This window comes from Pseudophryne corroboree, chromosome 1, assembly GCF_028390025.1.
Source record: "Pseudophryne corroboree isolate aPseCor3 chromosome 1, aPseCor3.hap2, whole genome shotgun sequence".
Classification (NCBI taxonomy): Eukaryota; Metazoa; Chordata; class Amphibia; order Anura; family Myobatrachidae; genus Pseudophryne; species Pseudophryne corroboree.
Genome location: NC_086444.1, coordinates 7,729,003 through 7,753,401, shown reverse-complemented (window position 1 = coordinate 7,753,401; position 24,399 = coordinate 7,729,003). Strand labels below are relative to the sequence as shown.

Genomic DNA, 24,399 nt, shown 5'->3' with positions numbered 1-24,399 from the left:
TGGTGGTTAAGGTTAGGCTGCGGGGGGTTAGGGTTAGGCTGCGGGGAGAAGATTAGGGTTAGGCTGCGGGGAGGGGGGGGGGTTAGGGTTAGGCTGGGGTGGTGGTGGTTAAGGTTAGGCTGCGGGGAGGAGATTAGGGTTAGGCTGCGGGGAGGGGGGGGTTAGGGTTAGGCTGCGGGGGGGTTAGGGTTAGGCTGCGGGGAGGAGATTAGGGTTAGGCTGCGGGGAGAAGATTAGGGTTAGGCTGCGGGGAGAAGATTAGGGTTAGGCTGCGGGGAGAAGATTAGGGTTAGGCTGCGGGGAGAAGATTAGGGTTAGGCTGCGGGAAGGGGGGGGGTTAGGGTTAGGCTGTGGGTGGAGTTTATCATTAGGAACCAGAGGGAGAGTCAGGGGTAGGCATTAGGGTTAGGGATAGCAGAAAGATACTGACCTGAACATTGAAGGATCAGAGGTCTGACTCGGATGTCACAGTCACATGACTGCCGGTACCGGGAGTCCGCCGCGGAAGAGGTTGGGAGCAGGTATGTGATTGCTGGGCAACCACGGACCATACAGTATGTCCACATTCTAACATGTTGAAATTCCATCACTGTCTACATAATAAATATCAGCATGGTCAATGCAGACATAATGCAAATGTCAATAGTATCACGTCAATATGATGAATGTCGGCATTAGGTCTGTCGGCGTATCATACACAACCCAATATAAATCATCTAACCAACATCAGTTCAAAAGTGGCTTAGACCACACACATGGGCAGCAAATGAGTACCACCCCCCTTACCAGCATACCTGTCTGACTGGACCCATATATATCCATTCTCCTCATTGCAGTAGATCAGATATGTACCATTGCTGTCTCGTTTCACCGCCCCAAGCACAGAACACACAGGACCAGAAACAAACACCCCACGCAAACGCCGGGCCAAATAGAGCGAGATGATAGGCCGATCCCAGGCCACTCCCCTTTATGTGTGCTGGTAAATCCTCCCTCGCCTAGCTCTCATTGGCTGCCTCGCTATGACCAACACAACAATAATATGACCCCTACCACACCCGGCCCTCTCTTATGTGTAGACCCAGGTTCTGCCTTGTGGTTTATATTCCTCAGGTTTACTCCTCCATCAGATGCACTATCACTCTCATGCCCGGATTTATCAAGCCCTGGAGAGTGATTAATTGTACGGTGATAAAGGACCAGCCAATCAGCTCCTATCTGTCATTTTTGGGGTGGTAGATGTTGGGGGGTCTGCAGGTGGGGGGGGGGGGGTCAGCCCAACATGCGCGGCTCTATCAGATTAAGCCATGCATGGGAAGCAACTGCAGCCGGATGGGTTTCATGGCAATAGGGACAGAGTCTGGTCTGGTGGAGGCAGTGACTCAGGATTGGGGCTGCACAGCGGAATCAGGGGGGTTCTCAAACTGCCCCGCTCTCTTTTACCCCTTCCTGCAGCTTTCCCTACCAGCTGGAAATCTGGAAAATAAGCAGCACGTGAACCACCAGGACCCCCTTCCCTAAACCAAACCAATTTCACCTCCATAGCACCCACATTTATTAATTCCACATTCCCTGCCTGCACCCAGCCCTGAATTCAGAATTAGTATATACTGTACACCTATTCCCCCCAAATAGCCCAGACATTAATTCATTAGTATTTACATTTAATAAATAGCACATGTGTCTGTGCACAGGATGTAACGTGAATGCATGTAAATATAATCAGACAGTATGTTACATTACATTGCACAGAGGACATTTCAGCCACATGTGTCTGTGCACAGGATGTAACGTGAATGCATGTAAATATAATCAGACAGTATGTTACATTACATTGCACAGAGGACATTTCAGCCACAAAAATGTACATTCTTTCTTTTCCGTTAGATCCCGTGACGGGAAGATCCTTCTCCCCATTCTCCTGATACTGCTTGTCCTGATTATAGTTGGTGCTGTCCTGTGGACATGGAAATACAAGTGTCAACGTAAGTGGCAAATATCTCATAGCGTTCTCATTACTTACCTGCATGCTAATACAAGAAGCCTGTGACCTGCTAATGGAGTTTCTCATATGTCGTTCACATCACACATGAATATAATACCACTGTTCCCTGATTTCCTAGGTAAGCAGAGGACTTATTCAGCCAGAGGTGACAGCACTGTGGAGGTAAGTGTTGTATGTGAGCTATTACTGACCCATATCTCCAGCACTGAGTGCAGTCACCAATACTGGACAATATCTATCTGTCATACCAAATAGGGTAGAAAGAGGAAGGGTACTGGGTTGTATAGAAGGAGGAAGGGTACCAGTCAGGGTAGAAGGAGGAAGGGTACTGGGTTGTATAGAAGGAGGAAGGGTACCAGTCAGGGTAGAAGGAGGAAGGGTACTGGGTTAAATAGAAGGAGAAAGGGTACCAGGCAAGGTTGAAACAGGAAGGTTACAAGGAAGTGTAAAAGTAGGAAGGTTACCGGGAAGTGTAAATGTAGGTAGTGTACCAGGCATGGTATAAAGAGGAAGGTTACTCTGTAGTGTAGAAGGAGGAAAGGTACCAGGCTGGGTAGAAGGAGGAAAGGTACCAGGCTGGGTAGAAGGAGGAAGGGTACCAGACAAGGGGTAGACAGAGGAAGGATACCAGGCAAGGTACAGAAAAGATGGAAGCCTGGTACTGTAGAAGGAGGAAAGTTACCAGACAGGGTAGAAGGAGGACAGTTACCTGTCAGGGTAGAAGGAGGAAGGGTACCAGGCAAGGTTGAAACAGGAAGGTTACTCTGTAGTGTAGAAGGAGGAAAGATACCAGGCAGGGTAGAAGGAGGAAGGGTACCAGGCTGGGTATAAAGAGGAAGGGTACCAGGCATGGTATAAAGAGGAAGGTTACTCTGTAGTGTAGGAGGAAAGGTACCAGGCTGTGTAGAAGGAGGAAGGGTACCAGACAAGGGGTAGACAGAGGATGGATACCAGGCAAGGTACAGAAAAGATGGAAGCCTGGTACTGTAGAAGGAGGAAAGTTACCAGTCAGGGTAGAAGGAGGAAGGGTACCAGGCAAGGTTGAAACAGGAAGGTTACTGAGTAGTGTAAAAGGAAAAAGGATACAAGGCTAGGTAGAGGGAATAAGGGTACCAGGTAGGGTATAAAGAGGAATGTTACCTGGTGGTGTAGAAGGTGAAAGGGTACCTGGCAGGGTATAAAGAGGAATGTTACCTGGAGGTGTAGAAGGAGAAAGGGTACCTGGCAGGGTATAAAGAGGAAGGTTACTGGATAGTGTAGAAAGAGGAAGGGTACCAGGCATGGTAGAAAGAGGACGATTACCAGGAAGTGTACTAGGTAGGGTACAAGTGATTACTGGGAAGTAGGGTAGAAGTATGAAGTGTACCAGGCAGGGTAGAATGAGGAAGATTACCGGGTAGTGTAGAAGTATGAAGGGTAGAGGGCAGGGTAAAGGAGGAAGCGTACCAGTCTGGGTAGAAGGAGGAAAGGTACCAAGCAGGGTAGAAAGAAGATTACAATGTAATGTACAAGGAGGAAAGGTAACAGGGTAGAAAGAGGAAGATTACAGGAAAAAGTGCTAGGTAGGATACAAGGAGGTACCAGGCATGGTAGAAAGAAGAAGAAGAATATAGGGTTGTGTAGAAGTATGAAGGGTACTAGTCAGGGTAGAAGGAGTAAAGGTACCAGGCATGGTGGAAGGAGGAAGGACACCAGGCAGGGTAGAAGGAGTAAGGGCACCAGGCATGGTGGAAGGAGGAAGGACACCAGGCAGGGTAGAAGGAGGAAGGGTACCAGGCATGGTGGAAGGAGGAAGGACACCAGGCAGGGTAGAAGGAGGAAGGGTACCAGGCATGGTGGAAGGAGAAAGGGCACCAGGCATGGTGGAAGTTGGAAGGACACCAGGCAGGGTAGAAGGAGGAAGGATACCAGGCATGGTAGAAGGAGAAAGGGTACCAGGCATGGTGGAAGGAGGAAGGACACCAGGCAGGGTAGAAGGATGAAGGGTACCAGGCATGGTGGAAGGAGAAAGGGACACCAGGCTGGGTAGAAAGAGGAAGGGTACCAGGCATGGTGGAAGGAGGAAGGGCACCAGGCATGGTGGAAGGAGGAAGGGCACCAGGGAGGGTAGAAAGAGGAAGGGTACCGGGCATGGTGGAAGGAGGAAGGGCACCAGGCATGGTGGAAGGAGGAAGGATACCAGGCAGGGTAGAATGAGGAAGAGCACCAGGCAGGGTAGAAGGAGGAAGGGCACCATGCATGGTGGAAGGAGGAAGGATACCAGGCAGGGTAGAATGAGGAAGGGCACCAGGCAGGGTAGAAGGAGTAAGGGTACCAGGCAGGGTAGAAGGAGTAAGGGTACCAGGCAGGGTAGAAGGAGTAAAGGTACCAGGCATGGTAGAAGGAGTAAAGGTACCAGGCAGGGTAGAAGGAGTAAAGGTACCAGGCAGGGTAGAAGCAGTAAAGGTACCAGGCATGGTAGAAGGAGTAAGGGCACCAGGCAGGGTAGAAGGAGTAAGGGCACCAGGCATGGTGGAATGAGGAAGGGCACCAGGCAGGGTAGAAGGAGGAAGGGCACCCGGCAGGGTAGAAGGAGTAAGGGCACCAGGCATGGTGGAAGGAGGAAGGGCACCAGGCAGGGTAGAAGGAGGAAGGGCACCATGCATGGTGGAAGGAGGAAGGATACCAGGCAGGGTAGAATGAGGAAGGGCACCAGGCAGGGTAGAAGGAGTAAGGGTACCAGGCAGGGTAGAAGGAGTAAAGGTACCAGGCAGGGTAGAAGGAGTAAAGGTACCAGGCATGGTAGAAGGAGTAAGGGCACCAGGCAGGGTAGAAGGAGGAAGGGCACCATGCATGGTGGAAGGATACCAGGCAGGGTAGAATGAGGAAGGGCACCAGGCAGGGTAGAAGGAGTAAGGGTACCAGGCAGGGTAGAAGGAGTAAAGGTACCAGGCAGGGTAGAAGGAGTAAAGGTACCAGGCAGGGTAGAAGGAGTAAAGGTACCAGGCAGGGTAGAAGGAGTAAAGGTACCAGGCATGGTAGAAGGAGTAAGGGCACCAGGCAGGGTAGAAGGAGTAAGGGCACCAGGCATGGTGGAAGGAGGAAGGGCACCAGGCAGGGTAGAAGGAGTAAAGGTACCAGACAGGGTAGAAGGAGTAAGGGCACCAGGCAGGGTAGAAGGAGTAAGGGCACCAGGCATGGTGGAAGGAGGAAGGGCACCCGGCAGGGTAGAAGGAGGAAGGGCACCCGGCAGGGTAGAAGGAGTAAGGGCACCAGGCATGGTGGAAGGAGGAAGGGCACCAGGCATGGTGGAAGGAGGAAGGGCACCAAGCAGGGTAGAAGGAGGAAGGGCACCATGCATGGTGGAAGGATACCAGGCAGGGTAGAATGAGGAAGGGTACCAGGCAGGGTAGAAGGAGTAAAGGTACCAGGCATGGTAGAAGGAGTAAAGGTACCAGGCAGGGTAGAAGGAGTAAAGGTACCAGGCAGAATAGAAGGAGTAAAGGTACCAGGCATGGTAGAAGGAGTAAGGGCACCAGGCAGGGTAGAAGGAGTAAGGGCACCAGGCATGGTGGAAGGAGGAAGGGTACCAGGCAGGGTAGAAGGAGTAAAGGTACCAGGCAGGGTAGAAGGAGTAAGGGCACCAGGCAGGGTAGAAGGAGTAAGGGCACCAGGCATGGTGGAAGGAGGAAGGGCACCAGGCAGGGTAGAAGGAGGAAGGGCACCCGGCAGGGTAGAAGGAGTAAGGGCACCAGGCATGGTGGAAGGAGGAAGGGCACCAGGCAGGGTAGAAGGAGGAAGGGCACCCGGCAGGGTAGAAGGAGTAAGGGCACCAGGCATGGTGGAAGGAGGAAGGGCACCAGGCAGGGTAGAAGGAGGAAGGGCACCAGGCAGGGTAGAAGGAGTAAGGGTACCAGGCAGGGTAGAAGGAGTAAAGGTACCAGGCAGGGTAGAAGGAGTAAAGGTACCAGGCATGGTAGAAGGAGTAAGGGCACCAGGCAGGGTAGAAGGAGGAAGGGCACCATGCATGGTGGAAGGATACCAGGCAGGGTAGAATGAGGAAGGGCACCAGGCAGGGTAGAAGGAGTAAGGGTACCAGGCAGGGTAGAAGGAGTAAAGGTACCAGGCAGGGTAGAAGGAGTAAAGGTACCAGGCAGGGTAGAAGGAGTAAAGGTACCAGGCAGGGTAGAAGGAGTAAAGGTACCAGGCATGGTAGAAGGAGTAAGGGCACCAGGCAGGGTAGAAGGAGTAAGGGCACCAGGCATGGTGGAAGGAGGAAGGGCACCAGGCAGGGTAGAAGGAGTAAAGGTACCAGGCAGGGTAGAAGGAGTAAGGGCACCAGGCAGGGTAGAAGGAGTAAGGGCACCAGGCATGGTGGAAGGAGGAAGGGCACCAGGCAGGGTAGAAGGAGGAAGGGCACCCGGCAGGGTAGAAGGAGTAAGGGCACCCGGCAGGGTAGAAGGAGTAAGGGCACCAGGCATGGTGGAAGGAGGAAGGGCACCAGGCATGGTGGAAGGAGGAAGGGCACCAGGCAGGGTAGAAGGAGGAAGGGCACCATGCATGGTGGAAGGATACCAGGCAGGGTAGAATGAGGAAGGGTACCAGGCAGGGTAGAAGGAGTAAAGGTACCAGGCATGGTAGAAGGAGTAAAGGTATCAGGCAGGGTAGAAGGAGTAAAGGTACCAGGCAGAATAGAAGGAGTAAAGGTACCAGGCATGGTAGAAGGAGTAAGGGCACCAGGCAGGGTAGAAGGAGTAAGGGCACCAGGCATGGTGGAAGGAGGAAGGGTACCAGGCAGGGTAGAAGGAGTAAAGGTACCAGGCTGGGTAGAAGGAGTAAGGGCACCAGGCAGGGTAGAAGGAGTAAGGGCACCAGGCATGGTGGAAGGAGGAAGGGCACCAGGCAGGGTAGAAGGAGGAAGGGCACCCGGCAGGGTAGAAGGAGTAAGGGCACCAGGCATGGTGGAAGGAGGAAGGGCACCAGGCAGGGTAGAAGGAGGAAGGGCACCAGGCATGGTGGAAGGAGTAAGGGCACCAGGCATGGTGGAAGGAGGAAGGGCACCAGGCAGGGTAGAAGGAGGAAGGGCACCAGGCATGGTGGAAGGAGTAAGGGCACCAGGCAGGGTAGAAGGAGGAAGGGCACCCGGCAGGGTAGAAGGAGGAAGGACACCAGGCAGGGTAGAAGGAGGAAGAGCACCCGGCAGGGTAGAAGGAGGAAGGGCACCAGGCAGGGTAGAAGGAGTAAGGGCACCAGGCATGGTGGAAGGAGGAAGGGCACCAGGCAGGGTAGAAGGAGGAAGGGCACCAGGCAGGGTAGAAGGAGTAAGGGCACCAGGCAGGGTAGAAGGAGTAAGGGCACCAGGCATGGTGGTAGGAGTAAGGGCACCAGGCATGGTGGAAGGAGGAAGGGCACCAGGCAGGGTAGAAGGAGGAAGGGCACCCGGCAGGGTAGAAGGAGGAAGGACACCAGGCAGGGTAGAAGGAGGAAGAGCACCCGGCAGAGTAGAAGGAGGAAGGGCACCAGGCAGGGTAGAAGGAGGAAGGGCACCAGGCAGGGTAGAAGGAGGAAGGGCACCAGGCATGGTGGAAGGAGTAAGGGCACCAGGCATGGTGGAAGGATGAAGGGCACCAGGCAGGGTAGAAGGAGGAAGGGCACCAGGCATGGTGGAAGGAGGAAGGACACCCGGCAGGGTAGAAGGAGGAAGGGTACCACGTAGTGCAGAAGAATTATGTGTAAAGGGAGAATAGGAGATGGACTTGGGTGGATCCTTCTGGGAAGATAGTGGAAGGGATGGGAGGTGTAGTTAGAGGTTGTTACAGGAAAATGGGTAGGGAGGTAAGATGTAGTTCATGAAAGGACAGACTCACTGGACCTAGTGAAATGGAGAGTTTGCAGGAGAAGCAGATGATCTAGGAGGAGAATTGAGAACTGACCAGTAACATTGGCAGTGAGAAGGTCATTGGGGCCTTAGTATGGGAGGTTTCTGTGGCCTGGAGGAGTGTTAATGTGCAGTGTACAGTAAGGGAGCACAGACTCAACTTATACCCGACCCTTTGCATACCTCCCAACCTTCAAGGATTAGCAAGCGGGAACCCATGCGCGGCTCCGCCGCGCCCGCCACCGAAAAGGGGATGTGGCTACATAAAACGGGGATGGCTTCCCATAAAGGGGCGTGGCCTCGCAGCAATGCCACGATCGTGAGCCACGTCCCCCGTTCTTGTTACTATGGGGGCGAGGCTAGCGCTCAGTGAGCTGCTGGCATGCGCCCAGTATCTCTGTCTCCGTGAATAGATGCTGTGTGCGCATGCGCATAGCGTCTATTCACCCTGCTCTACAGCGAGTGCAGGACCCTCCCAACTGCCCCCCCCCCCCACCGCGGGACACTGCTACCCACGGGTGGGACAGCGGGACAGTCGCAAAAAAAGGGGTTCACTACGGGTGGCCGGCGGTCGGGCTCCCGGCGACCAGCATCCCGGCGCCGGGAGCCCGACCGCCGGCTTACCGACAGCTTGGCGAGCGCAAATGAGCCCCTTGCGGGCTCGCTGCGCTCGCCACGCTACGGGCACGGTGGCGCGCTACGCGCGCCACACTATTTTATTCTCCCTCTATGGGGGTCGTGGACCCCCACGAGGGAAAATAAGTGTCGGTAAGCCGGCGGTCGGGCTCCCGGCGCCGGTATACTGAGCGCCGGGAGCCCGACCGCCGGCAAACAGAAGACCACCCCAAAAAAAGGACTGTCCCGTGAAAATTGGGACAGTTGGGAGGTATGCCTTTGTGTTGTGTCTTAGTTTGAGCTACACAGACCTGGAAATACACGTACTATAGATGTAAATATTAGGTTTCTGTAAACCGGGTACAATGAATTATACATTAGATGCATACAGTATGTTCAAGAGGTGACTTTAGAGATGTCCAACTCAAAATACAGCCTGGAAACAAAAGTACAGTGTTTAGATAGGAAATGAGATACTGGTATATCCAGGGCCTGATTGTGATTTGTATATGTGAAGAAATGAGAAGTGTGTGAAAATTATATAATTGTCTCATTTCCCAAGTCAACAAAACCTTCTGAATATTTACTTTTTATCCCCATGAACCCCCTATATAACGATCTATGGGTTTTATTCACACTAATGGACAAAATCCATGCTGAGCTGCAAGAGGTAGATGTAACATATGCAGTGCAGGTGGGGCAGATGTAACATGTGCAGAGATAGATAGATTTGGGTGGGTTATAGTGTTTCTGTGCAGGGTAAATAGTACTGGCTGGTTTATTTTTACACTGCAATTTAGATTTAGATTTCAGTTTGAACACACCCCACCCAAATCTATCTCTCTCTGCACATGTTACATCTGCCCCACCTGCACTGCACATGTTACATCTACCCCACCTGCACTGCACATGTTACATCTGCCCCCCTGCAGTGCACATGATTTTTGTCCATTAGTGTGTTTTCTTTTTGTTTGATAACAAACCTGAATACGGCCCTAGTAAGCTGCTACTCACCCCCCATACTGTGTGTGAACTGACTTTAATATTGTTAATATATGCAAATGTGTTTTGTTATCTGTTACACTCTAGGTAATGTATTCATGTTAGCCCTAGTTTTCTATTGTTCACTTATACCATGGAGGACACTCAAAGGTTAAGGGGGGTATTCAATTAAGTGCCATTTTTTCGGCTGCTCGAAAAAACGGCACTAATTTGACACAGGGTATTCAATTGCGGACGTTTTCGATGATTTTTGAATCCATTTTCACCTCACTTTTTCTCTGTCGAATCGGCATGTGCCAAAATTGCGCCAAAAATGGCCAAAAAATGCTTGTGAATTTGCCAAAACACTTGTATCGGCGCCGAATTAGCCGATACATGTGGTTTTCGCCAGTGCCGGATTTTTCAACCAGTCAAAAAAGAGGCATGGGCTTTTATTAGGACAAATGTAAATTCGACCTGAAAACAGGCGAAAAGTGCAATTTTCTCGACTGGTCAAAAAAACTGCACTAATTGAATACCCCCCTGAGTGATTTAAGGTAACACTGTCCCTTCTGTTTACACCTTATTGTTCAACAGAAGTGATATGTTTATCCAGGTCTTAAATTGGTCCTGGAAAGGTGGTGGAACACAATTCCCACAGTAGTAGTGCCCCTTACACATAATGCCTACAATAGTAGTGCTCCCATATACCTAATGCCCACATTAGTGGCGCTTATACACATAATGTCCACAGTAGTGCCCCTTATACACACAATGCCCACAGCAGTAGTGCCCCTTATACACATAATGCTCACATTAGTGGCGCTTATACACATAATGCCCACAGTAGTAGTGCCCCTTATACACATAATGCCCACAGTAGTGCCCCTTATACACATAATGCCCACAGTAGTGCCCCTTATACACATAATGCCCACAGCAGTAGTGCCCCTTATACACATAATGCTCACATTAGTGGCGCTTATACACATAATGCCCACAGTAGTAGTGCCCCTTATACACATAATGCCCACAGTAGTGCCCCTTATACACATAATGCCCACAGTAGTAGTGCCCCTTATACACATAATGCCCACAGTAGTAGTGCCCCTTATACACATAATGCCCACAGTAGTGCCCCTTAAACACATAATGCCCACAGTAGTAGTGTCCCTTATACACATAATGCCCACAGTAGTAGTGCCCCTTATACACATAATGCCCACAGTAGTAGTGCCCCTTATACACATAATGCCCACAGTAGTAGTGCCCCTTATACACATAATGCCCACAGTAGTGCCCCTTATACACATAATGCCCACAGTAGTAGTGCCCTTTATACACATAATGCCCACAGTAGTGCCCCTTATACACATAATGCCCACAGCAGTAGTGCTCCTTATACACATAATGCCCACAGTAGTGCCCCTTATACACATAATGCTCACAGTAGTGTCCTTTATACATATCTCTGCCTCTGTCACTCTAGCAGCTCACTTGTCAGTGACTCTAGCACCACCTGCATCATCTATTGACGTGTTTGATGGGGCAGGCTTTTCTGTTGGAATAACTGTGCAGGGGCCATGGAGGAGGTGGAGCTAGTTCCACCTACTATTACAGGTAATGGAACTCAGTTCTGCCCCATCCCCCCCCCCCTACTTTAACCCCTGTGTTTACCCAAACCTGAGGAGATCCAGCTATGTGTAGTGTCCCCTCCTTTGTTCCAAAGCTGGTCAGACAGGGTGGCTCTTAGTATCTGATTTAATCACCTTGATTAAAAAAAGTGTAATATATTCCTATGCCTTGAAACCCAGAAGAAAGCAACCTGAGGCTTCTGTGGGTATAAGTAGAGCTACCCAGAGAGCTGCTCCTAAGAAGTGATATTCCGTCAGGAGTTCGTTGTGGGAATTTTCGGTTTGGATTGTAGTGCTGAAGAGTGCTGAGCAGTTTATCACCCACTCTGGTAAATAAACCACTGTTGGTTTTCATCTACCCCCGTGCATGAGTGATTTGGAAACCTGTACTGTCACAGAACACAATGCCAATTTTTCACAAATAGCCGATGTTTTGCTACTGTGCATGCATGAATATCCTTAAAGGGGGTCATTCCGAGTTGATCGCTCGCTGCCGATTTTTGCAGCGTAGCGATCAGGTAAAAAAAATGGCAAAACTGCGCATGCGTATGCACAGCAATGTGCAGGTGCGTCGTACGGGTACAAAGCAGTTCGTTGCTGAGCGGTGGCTTTTACGAAGAATTCATTCGCACGGGCGATCGCAAGGAGATTGACAGAAAGAGGGCATTTATGGGTGGCAACTGACCGTTTTCTGGGAGTGTTTGGAAAAACGCAGGCGTGTCCAGGCATTTGCAGGGCGGGTGTCTGACGTCAATTCCGGGACCAGACAGGCTGAAGTGATCACAAGGGAAGAATAAATCAAGACCTACTCAGAAACTGCACAAAATGTTTTTTGCAGAGCTCGGCTGCACAGGCGTTCGCACACTTGCAAAGCGAAAATACACTCCCCGTGGGCGGAGACTATGCGTTTGCACGGCTGCTAAAAACAGCTAGCAAGCGATCAACTCGGAATGAGGGACAAAATTCCTTACTGTGCTTGCGTGTGTGATGTCACAACTGAGGGCCTGAGCTGACGGGAGGCAGCCTCAGTTGTAGGGGCTGAGATGTACCGGAACCTGGGAGGTTGTATCAGACCCCTGGACATGTAAGTAACATGAATAATAACTGCCCGAAGGCGTGACCACGACAACTTGGATAAAAGTCAATGATGTTTATTATGACAACTCCGCAACACAGCAGCAGTAAAAGAAAGCGTAAAAGTCAGCAAAGAATAAATACAGTTCCTGGGTACTACAGGATGGCAGGAGCCACAGGGCACTGGTAGTGTGAGATAGTTCTTATGATCTTCTAGATGGAAAGTCCTTACCAGGCCCGACTGTAGCAATGGAGATAACCCAGGATTGTGCCAGCTGGTGTTCCAGGAAAAGCTGGGTTGCTGAAGATAAAACAGCTGCTGTGGATACTGGCTGGAACCAGACTGTTGTTAGCACGGAGTGGATACTGGCTGGAACCAGTTAAATAATAAATGAACTTGGGAGCGATGAAATATGAACTGAAATGTAGAACTTGAGAGCGGAGAAATAATAATACCGGTGGAGAGTGGTAAAGTGTAGAAAGGACACCGGCCCTTTAAGGGAAGCTGTACTCTGCTGGAAGCTGAGCTGGAAGCAGGTAATGTTGTAGCTGGAAACAGATGAATCCACAATGGATTGGAGAGTCAGGCTACACCGCAGGTGGAATGCTGGTGCGGGTCTCTATGGTGGAAGTCTTGAGACAGGAGCTGGAACCTGGAAGACAATCACAGGAGAGAGACAAACAGGAACTAGGTTTGACAACCAAAGCACTGACGCCTTCCTTGCTCAGGCACAGTGTATTTATACCTGCAGCAAGGAAGGGATTGGCTAGGCAATTATGCAGATTAACAATACTGACAACAGATTGGAGGAAATGATCAGCTGACAGAATCCAAGATGGCTGCGCCCATGCAGACACTTGGAGGGAAGTTTGGTTTGTAATCCATGTGGTAATGAAAACAGTAATGGCGGCGCCGGCCACTGGAGACAGGAGACGCCAGGCTGACAAGTGCACATCCAACCACGCGGACACAGCGGAGGCCGCGGCTGACGTAATCGCCACTCTGACACTCTGCATGCAGAAGCTCAGGGACGGCGGTGGAGGCCGCGGGAGACGCCATGCCAGATGTAATAAGGCGTTACTGTGACAGCGTCTCAGAGAGACAGGAGAGGATGCAGGAATGTGAACATTAGGATAACAGATGGGATCCGGTCCTGGAGCGCTGAGCCAGCCTTAGGAGGCATCTGATGGGTAAGAAATGGCGTCCAGATACCCGGATCGTGACAGCACCCCCCCCTTTAGGAGTGGCCCCAGGACACTTCTTTGGCTTTTGAGGAAACTTGGAATGGAATCTCCGGACCAAGGCAGGAGCATGGACATCAGAAGCATTGGTCCATGAACGTTCCTCAGGACCGTAACCCTTCCAGTCAATAAGATACTGTAGTTGACCGTAACGGTGACGTGAGTCCAGGATCTTGGCCACTTCATACTCAACGCCTCGTTGAGTTTGGACTTTCGGAGTTGGAGGAAGTGAGGAATGAAACCGATTCAAGATCAGCGGTTTCAACAGGGAAACATGGAATGTCCTGGGTATTTTTAAGAAGGGAGGCAACTGGAGTCTGTAAGCAACAGGATTGATGACTTTTTCAATCTTGAAAGGACCGATATAGCGAGGTGCAAACTTCATACTGGGAACTCTTAACCTCAAATTCTTCGTGGATAACCATACCCGATCACCCACCTTGAGAGCAGGAACTGCTCGACGCTTCTTATCCGCAAACTTCTTGTACCTGAACGATGCCTTGAGCAGAGCTGATCGTACGCTCTTCCAGATATTGGAAAACTGATGCAAGGTGATATCCACTGCGGGAACAGAAGTTGCTGGAAGCGGTTGGAACTCAGGAACTTTAGGGTGGAATCCAAAGTTAGTGAAGAATGGTGTTGAAGCAGATGAAGAATGATACTGGTTGTTATGACAGAACTCGGCCCAGGGAAGTAATTGAACCCAGTCATCTTGAGAGGAGGACACATAGATGCGGAGGAAGGCCTCCAAGTCCTGATTCACCCTCTCGGTTTGACCATTGGTCTGAGGATGGTAAGCCGTGGAAAACTTTAGCTTGACTTGGAGGACTTGACATAAACTTCGCCAGAATTTGGCTGTGAATTGAACTCCTCGATCTGAGATAATTTCTTCAGGAAGACCGTGGAGTCGGAAGATCTCTTGTATGAATACTTGAGCCAACTTGGAAGCTGACGGAAGACCGGTGAGAGGAATGAAGTGTGCCATCTTGGTGAACCGGTTAACTACCACCCAGATGGTATTGAACTTGTTGCACATGGGTAAGTCTGTAATGAAATCCATCGACAAGTGGGTCCATGGTCGACGGGGAACGGATAGTGGAACCAGTTGCCCCGCAGGCGACTGGCGGGATACTTTATGTTGGGCACACTTTGGGCAAGATGCAATAAACTCCAAGACGTCCTTTTTCAGAGTTGGCCACCAATAGGACCTAGAGATAAACTCCAGGGTTTTTTGGATACCTGTATGTCCGGCAAAACGGGAAGCATGGGCCCAATGCATGAGCTTCTTCCTTAGCATCGGCTTCACAAAACTTTTCCCTGATGGGGGCGTAGAGTCCATCCCTACCGTGGAGAATGCCAACGGATTTATAATAGGATGCTTGTCTGAAGACTCTGACTCATTTTCTTGCTCCCATGAGCGGGAAAGGGCATCGGCCTTGCGATTCTGAGAGCCCGGACAGAACTGGAGTTTAAAGTCGAACCTGGAAAAGAAAAGTGCCCATCTGGCCTGACGAGGGTTGAGACATTGTGCGCCCTTCAGGTATAAAAGGTTCTTGTGGTCTGTAAGTATGGTGATTGAATGAGAGGCTCCCTCCAACAGATACCTCCACTCTTCTAGAGCGAGCTTGATGGCTAGCAACTCCTGGTCGCCAATGGCATAGTTGCGCTCAGCTGGGGAGAACTTCCGGGAGAAGAAACTGCAAGGGTGTAAATGGCCATCTTTAGCCCTCTGAGATAACACCGCTCCTACTCCAACGGAGGAGGCATCCACCTCTAAGATGAAAGGAGAGTCGATGTCAGGCTGTTTCAGAACAGGCGCAGAGATGAACCTTTGTTTTAAAAGATGAAATGCTTGCATGGCTTCTTCAGACCACTTGGACGGGTTAGCACCCTTCTTAGTGAAAGCAGTAATAGGCGCCACAATGGTGGAAAAGTCTCGTATAAACTTTCGGTAATAGTTGGCGAACCCTAAGAACCTCTGGACCCCTTTGAGGGTTAAGGGTACCGGCCAATTTTGGATTGCTTGTAGTTTCTCAGGATCCATCTCTAGTCCGGAACCGGACACAATGTACCCTAGAAACGGAATGGACTTGACTTCAAAGACGCATTTTTCTAATTTGCAATAGAGATGATTGACATGGAGACGGGACAGAACCTCTTTAACCCAAAAACGATGTTCCTCTAAATCGTTGGCAAAAATTAGGATATCGTCTAGATAGACCACGACATGACGGTATAGAATGTCTCTGAAGATCTCATTGACAAAATGCTGGAAGACAGCTGGAGCATTGCTCAATCCGAAGGGCATGACGAGGTACTCATAATGTCCGTCACGGGTGTTATAGGCGGTCTTCCACTCGTCACCCTCACGGATCCGGATGAGATTGTATGCACCTCGCAAGTCCAGCTTTGTAAAGATGGTAGCTCCGCTAACTCTGTCAAAGAGCTCAGTAATCAGGGGTAAAGGATAACGGTTCTTGATGGTAATGTCGTTCAAACCTCTGTAGTCGATGCACGGCCGCAGACCACCATCTTTCTTTTTTACAAAAAAGAAGCCTGCGCCGGCTGGAGAGGAAGAAGGTCGAATGAACCCCTTTGCTAGGTTCTCTTTAATATATTCCTCCATAGAATGCGTCTCAGGCAGAGACAACGGATAAGTTCGGCCTCGAGGTGGAACCTTCCCTGGAATGAGATCAATCGGACAGTCCCATTCTCTATGAGGAGGAAGGATATCAGCAGAAGCTTTACTGAACACATCCGTGAAATCTTGATATGGAGGAGGTGGAACATCAGACGACCTGGGGGAGGAAGAACAGACAGGCAATACTTTAAACAAACATGTCTCAGCACAGGAGGAACCCCATGCCAGGATTTGCGTAGTCGTCCAATCAATTGTAGGATTGTGAAGACGGAGCCATGGAAGGCCCAGGACCACAGGATGTGTGGCTCTTGGAATCACTAAAAAAGAAATAAGTTCGGAATGAAGAACTCCCACTCTCAGACGAACTGGTAGAGTCCTTAAAGAAATAACTGCATCAAAAATTTTGCTGCCATCCACGGCAGTTAAAGAAATGGACGAAGGAAGTCTCTCGGTGGGTAGGGACCACCGTTTAACATAGGCTTCGGTAATAAAGTTCCCAGCTGCTCCGGAATCAAGGAGGGCAATGACGTTCCGATAACGTTGAGCAACTTGAAGCGAGACTGGGAGATTACAATCTTGAGGAGATGGAGAGGAGATCATTACTCCTAGCCGGCCCTCTCCTTGGCGAGCTAGGATTTGGAGTTTCCCGGACGTTTGGGACAGGCATTAATGGTGTGAGACGGAGCTGCACAATAGAGACAGAGAAACTCGGAGAGACGTCTTCGGCGCTCAGCAGGAGTTAAACGGGAACGGCCAAGTTGCATGGGCTCATCTTTAGATGGTGACAGTTGACGAGGAGGAGGAGCAGAAGATTTTGGAGCAGATGATCTTCCACGCTCAGTTGCTCTCTCTCTGAAACGTAAATCAACTTTCGTGCAGAGTGAGATTAGCTCATCTAACTTAGAAGGTAAGTCTCTGGTAGCTAACTCATCTTTAATACGCTCAGATAAGCCATGCCAGAATGCAGCATACAGGGCCTCGTCGTTCCATGCCAGTTCGGATGCCAGGATCTGGAACTGTATCAGATATTGTCCTACAGTACGTGACCCCTGGCGTAAACGGAGAATCTCGGATGAAGCTGAGGTTACCCGGCCTGGCTCGTCGAAGATGCGCCTGAATGTTGACACGAAGGCAGTGTAGGAAGATAGCAGGGTGTCGGACCTCTCCCATAACGGTGATGCCCAATCAAGGGCTGAGCCACTGAGAAGAGAAATAATGTAGGCAATTTTTGTACGGTCACTGGGAAAATTGCCAGGTTGTAGCTCAAACTGAATCTCACACTGGTTGAGAAATCCCCTGCAGAATCTTGGAGATCCGTCAAATTTTGCTGGCGTTGGAAGATGAAGACGTGGAGCAGAAATGGGTAAGGTGGGTGGGGTTATAGCTGGAGTCACTGTGGTTGACGCACCAGACGCGCCTGATCCACGGAGAGTTGTCTGAATCCCATCCAGCCGAGTAGAGAGATCCTGGAGACAGCGGATGATGTGGCCCTGTGCAGCCTCCTGATGTTCTAGTCGGGCTGCCAGTTCTTGCATCGGCCTGGCCGCTTGATCCTGGTCTCCGGCTGGATTCATTAGGTCAGTGCTTACTGTCACAACTGAGGGCCTGAGCTGACGGGAGGCAGCCTCAGTTGTAGGGGCTGAGATGTACCGGAACCTGGGAGGTTGTATCAGACCCCTGGACATGTAAGTAACATGAATAATAACTGCCCGAAGGCGTGACCACGACAACTTGGATAAAAGTCAATGATGTTTATTATGACAACTCCGCAACACAGCAGCAGTAAAAGAAAACGTAAAAGTCAGCAAAGAATAAATACAGTTCCTGGGTACTACAGGATGGCAGGAGCCACAGGGCACTGGTAGTGTGAGATAGTTCTTATGATCTTCTAGATGGAAAGTCCTTACCAGGCCCGACTGTAGCAATGGAGATAACCCAGGATTGTGCCAGCTGGTGTTCCAGGAAAAGCTGGGTTGCTGAAGATAAAACAGCTGCTGTGGATACTGGCTGGAACCAGACTGTTGTTAGCACGGAGTGGATACTGGCTGGAACCAGTTAAATAATAAATGAACTTGGGAGCGATGAAATATGAACTGAAATGTAGAACTTGAGAGCGGAGAAATAATAATACCGGTGGAGAGTGGTAAAGTGTAGAAAGGACACCGGCCCTTTAAGGGAAGCTGTACTCTGCTGGAAGCTGAGCTGGACGCAGGTAATGTTGTAGCTGGAAACAGATGAATCCACAATGGATTGGAGAGTCAGGCTACACCGCAGGTGGAATGCTGGTGCGGGTCTCTATGGTGGAAGTCTTGAGACAGGAGCTGGAACCTGGAAGACAATCACAGGAGAGAGACAAACAGGAACTAGGTTTGACAACCAAAGCACTGACGCCTTCCTTGCTCAGGCACAGTGTATTTATACCTGCAGCAAGGAAGGGATTGGCTAGGCAATTATGCAGATTAACAATACTGACAACAGATTGGAGGAAATGATCAGCTGACAGAATCCAAGATGGCTGCGCCCATGCAGACACTTGGAGGGAAGTTTGGTTTGTAATCCATGTGGTAATGAAAACAGTAATGGCGGCGCCGGCCACTGGAGACAGGAGACGCCAGGCTGACAAGTGCACATCCAACCACGCGGACACAGCGGAGGCCGCGGCTGACGTAATCGCCACTCTGACACTCTGCATGCAGAAGCTCAGGGACGGCGGCGGAGGCCGCGGGAGACGCCATGCCAGATGTAATAAGGCGTTACTGTGACAGCGTCTCAGAGAGACAGGAGAGGATGCAGGAATGTGAACATTAGGATAACAGATGGGATCCGGTCCTGGAGCGCTGAGCCAGCCTTAGGAGGCATCTGATGGGTAAGAAATGGCGTCCAGATACCCGGATCGTGACATGTGAATGCACATACAGTTGCGTACTTAATCGAAAGTATATGAGAAGACCATTGAGAGGCATATGCGACTATGGGTGGTAAACAAAAATAAACTCAAAAAGAGGCTGTGTTATGGGCGAGTAATGGGAGTGTCATGGGCGTGTCACCTGTATCTTGTTATTGTCAATAAACCATTCTCTTATTTGGAATCAACGTGTAGACTAACCTCCTTGCTGACCTACAAACTTGTAGGCATCTACCAACAGGTTATTGGGTCAGAACTGTAGCTGTGGAGGAAAATTTCAATAGAATTACAACTTTGTATTTCAGGTGAAAATGTATAATCCAGGCTCAAGTATGAGATTCTTAAAACTGAAAGCCTCAAAGAACTACTCTAATTGGAAATTTTATTAAAAAATGCACATGAGAAGCTACAGGAAAGGTCATGATTGATCCAGGAAACAACCCAAATCCCAATGTGGTGGATACAGCCATTGGAATCATTGGCTTGGCTGTAGAACAGCAAGTATATTCCTTCAATAATAGGAGTAACTACTGACATTGTAAGGACAAATCTGCTGCAATTCCAGGAAAACCGAGCCAGCTTTGAACGTACAGATGGAGCCAGGCTCATCTATCCTTCTCTGCTGCTCCATGGTGCACCAAGGTGTATTAGCATAAACCTTTTGTCTATTGTTCTCAGCTGCAATACAATACAGAGAGAACAATACAGCAGGGGATTAAGTCCGACTGCCCTGGCTCACGTAATCCTATTACAGGAATGGATGAGCAGGGCTCCATCTGTAGCAGTCAGCCTTAGGAGAGACTGCTGGTATATGGACTCAGGCGCAGACATTTCCATTGCAATGAAAAATGCTTTAACTCAGTGCATACAGTCCTCACATCATCTAAAGTCGGGACAATTACAGGGAACCTAAAAATCAAAGGCAAAACTGTAGTCACAGATATTGAAGAAGTTTTATTTGTACCTAACCTTGGAACTAACTTAATCGCCATCAGTATCCTACAAAATTATCTTTGCAGAAAACAAGTATACTGTGCACAATAAGAAAGGGACAGCAACTCTATGTCTAGATACTGAACAAAGGCCCTCATTCCGAGTTGTTCGCTCGCTAGCTGCTTTTAGCAGCTTTGCACACGCTAGGCCGCTGCCCTCTGGGAGTGTATCTTAGCTTAGCAGAATTGCGAACGAAAGATTAGCAGAATTGCGAATAGAAATTTCTTAGCAGTTTCTGAGTAGCTCCAGACCTACTCACAAATAGCAATCAGTTCAGTCAGTTTCGTTCCTGGTTTGACGTCACAAACACGCCCAGCGTTCGCCCAGACACTCCCCCGTTTCTTCAGACACTCCCACGTTTTTCCCAGAAACGCCAGCGTTTTTTCGCACACTCCCATAAAACGGCCAGTTTCCGCCCAGAAACACCCACTTCCTGTCAATCACATTACGATCACCAGAACGAAGAAAAAACTTTGTTACGCCGTGAGTAAAATACCAAACTTTTGTGCTAATTTACTTGGCGCAGGTGCACTGCGAACATTGCGCATGCGCAGTTTGCGACTAATCGCTCCGTTGCGAAAAAAACTAACGAGCGAACAACTCGGAATGACCCCCAATGTTGGCTGCTGCTGACTCTAGTCAAACTATGGAACTGTGGCATAGGTGATTGGAACATTTAGGGTATGGGAACATACAAAAACTTCAACAAGGAACAGTAACAGGAATGTCAATAATGATCCTGATCATCCAGTGTGTGAAAGTTGCAGGAAGGGAAATCAAACCCGATGCCCTTTCCCGAAATCAGCAACTAGAACTTCATTGGTGCCCACAGATGTATGTGGTCCTATGGGACATGAATCATTTAGTGGATTCAGCTATTTCATGGCACCAATAGATGATATTACAAGGATGACCAATGTTTACTTGCTAAGAATAAGAGTGAAGTGATATATAAAATTGTGGACTATAAGAATTTAGTAGAAACTGAAACGGGTCACAAACTAAAGACGTTGAGATCCCACAACAATGGAGGATAGTATCATAACAGAAGTTTTTGGGACTTCATGAGAAAATATGGGATCAAACATCAGCTAAATGCATGAACACCAGAACAGAATAGTGTAAGTGAGCGTGCAAATCGCACTATGGGGGCAATTCAGAGTTGATCGTAGATGTGCAAAATTTAGCACATCTACGATCAGTTACTCTGACATGCGGGGGGACGCAGAGCACAAGGCTAGTCTGCCCCGCATGTCAGGCCCGCCCCACATCCCCGCATGTGTTCTAACACCGTTGGCACGCCCCCTCCCGCTCCGCGACTGCCACTGCCTGTCAATCAGGCAGAGGCGGATCGCACCAGTGAGATGCCGTGTGCACTCGCGGCGGACGCACTGATAGCATCTCACTGGCTGCCCATTCGTGCCGAGAGGGGGCGTGCCAACTGCGTCCCGGGAGGGGGCGTGCCAACTGCACATTCGTGCTGGCAGGGGGCGTGCCAACTGCACCGCGCATAGTAATTCAGACTGCGATCGCTGCTGCTGCAGCAATCCAATCTGAATTACCCCCTATAGTGGAAAGCACCTGTGCAATGCTGAACGATGCTGGTCTTGAAGAGAAATTTTGGGATGAGGCAGATCAAACAGCGGTTTGTCTAAAGCAGAGCTTCTCAAACTCGGTCCTCGGGGGCCCACACAGTGCATGTTTTGCAGGTCTCCTCACAGAATCGCAAAGTGAAATAATTAGCTCCACCTGTGGACCTTTTAAAATGTGTCAGTGAGTAATTAATACACCTGTGCACCCGCTGGGTTACCTGCAAAACATGCACTGTGTGGGCCCCCGAGGACCGAGTTTGAGAACCTCTGGTCTAAAGAATGGTGCACACGCTGCTGCAGAGAAATGGAAAAACACAGATTAAAGTGTGTGCACTGGTAAGAAACCTGACATGGGAGGTAATTCCAAGTTGATCGCAGCAGGGATTTTTTTTAGCAGTTGGGCAAAACCATGGCCCTCATTCCGAGTTGATCGTTCGCAAGGCGATTTTAGCAGAGTTGCTCACGCTAAGCCGCCGCCTACTGGGAGTGAATCTTAGCATCTTAAAATTGCGAACGATGTATTCGCAATATTGCGATTACAAACTACTTAGCAGTTTCAGAGTAGCTCCAGACTTACTCGGCATCTGCGATCAGTTCAGTGCTTGTCGTTCCTGGTTTGACGTCACAAACACACCCAGCGTTCGCCCAGACACTCCCCCGTTTCCCCGGCCACTCCTGCGTTTTTTCCGGAAACGGTAGCATTTTTTCCCGCACGCCCATAAAACGGCCTGTTTCCGCCCAGTAACACCCATTTCCTGTCAATCACACTACGATCGCCGGAGCGATGAAAAAGCAGTGAGTAAAAATACTATCTCCATTGTAAAATTACTTGGCGCAGTCGCAGTGCGAATATTGCGCATGCGTACTAAGCGGAATTTCACTGCGATGCGATGAAAAATACAGAGCGAACGACTCGGAATGAGGGCCCATGTGCACTGCAGGTGGAATAGATGTAACATGTGCAGAGAGAGTTACTGCCTTGAGAGCAAAGGAATATAGACTTTGGGACATTGTTAACAAAAAAATTGTTATATCCTATTATGTCAAACTGTGAGGTGCCTGGGAAATGTGCAATGCTTGAACTACCTGTGAATATCAGTACTTCTAACCAAGAGATTTTAAACCTTGAAAGCCGACAGTAATTAAGGATTTCAACAAGACGTAATAAAAGGAAGCCCCCAAATAGGTATAGAGAGGAATTTGCCAGTATTACTTTCTCAGAACTGTAAAGTTTAGAAGAAGCAAAACTGAGGAATGAGTGGTCTGAAAGGAAATCTGCTGTAGATAAAGAAATTGCATCTTTAAATGGAAATGGGACGTGGACTCTTGTGAAAAGACTGGCCCACCGGAGAACGATTATGAACAAAGTCATTTTCTGTATGAAGCTAAATATAGAATGGGTGGGGATGTTGACATATACTGTAGTTAAATGATTAAACGCTACAAGCTGTCTCTTAACTGAGTGTTATTGTGAATGACTCATCAGCTACAATAACATCAAATGTCTCTGTCACCAAACTTAAAAATCAGGCTGATAAGACTCCAGGTGCATGTTGTTTACTTGGCTCCATAAAAGAGGCTGCATATGCCCAAGCCCCTCACTGTGTTATTGTAGCCTCACAGTACCCAGCCCAGGAGAGAATGATACCTTATCATGTTGACTGCTGTTTATCTTCGATCTCCTGATTTATCTTCTGTCTCCTGTTATCTTCAATAAACCTTGCCCTGGTTTGGAGTCAACATGTGGACTAACCTCCTGGCTCACTTCTGCTACACACCGACCATCTTGTAGGCATCTGCCAATAATTAGTATCAGCACTTGCACCAGCCCCATGATAGGTGCAAGAGAACCATCATTACTTCCCTTCCCTGTATACAAGACTTTTGATATCGGCCAACACCACTCCCATGACACCACTATGGCACTCCAACAAAACAGGGTGGATCCAGCACTTGCATAATTAATACTTAGTTCCCACCTGAAAATGCCCAGTTTTATGGAAAGACAGAACTTCAGAGTTCCATCACATTAAAAATAGGACAGAGATGCACCTTATGCAAAAACTCACTTTTTTGCATCCATGCATAAAGGCGAGATGTAATAGGGTCTGAGTGTGCCATAGGTGCGGTTTGTCGGCTGATCTTGGATGTTTTTTTTTAAGCCGCAATCATTTATAAGGCCTTAGATATCTGTCCTACTCAGCCCATTATTAGAACAGCTAAGAACATATATAAATGAAATATAACATGATGCATCATATATACAATAGTTGTCATACTATAGCGTGCTTATACATACCAGTATGATGAAACACATGCCTTTTGTATGTAGCACGGACTTATGAAGAGAGAATGATAGGATTCCCATATAAAGCTATCTATGAGAATACTGGGTACAGACTCATTTTAGAATAAAAGGTACAAAAAGTTCACAGAGGGGCATAGAACACGGAACAGCTGGGTTGCAGCACCATCTTCTCCATTGTTACCTATCATCAAATGGGATAGCAATTTAGCCAAAAACATCAACCAGACAGATGTCTAGGGAGAGGACAACATTTAAGTGGTGATCCTTGGTATGTAAAGGGGTAGAAATATGCCAGCTGCACCAACTACTGGGCACCAGTACTATGCCGTTGGTGTCAAATACTGGGCACTGTTCCTGTGCCGGGTGTGGTCGACCACTGTTGGTTGTCAGTAACGAGGTCGACAGGGATTCTAGGTCGACATGATTTTTGTTTTTAAATTTTGGTGTAGTTTTCACCGTTCAGTGACCGGGAACCCCAGTTAGTGCACCGTATCCCCTCGCATGGCCGCTTTCGGCAGGTTACCGTTCCCAATCGTAGTCCATGTGGATCGT

General features: G+C 49.1%; 1 protein-coding gene across 2 annotated transcripts in view; it reads left to right on the top strand.

The window, feature by feature from the left end:
* The window catches only part of LOC134958737 (uncharacterized), a 130,167-nt gene that overhangs the window by 93,819 nt on the left and 11,949 nt on the right, over positions 1 to 24,399 (top strand). For both annotated transcript variants that reach the window (XM_063946490.1, XM_063941601.1), the window contains exons 5-6: positions 1,888 to 1,985; positions 2,124 to 2,167. In XM_063946490.1, coding sequence (XP_063802560.1) covers positions 1,888 to 1,985; positions 2,124 to 2,167 — 142 coding nt within the window. The remainder of the gene's footprint in view (positions 1 to 1,887; positions 1,986 to 2,123; positions 2,168 to 24,399) is intronic.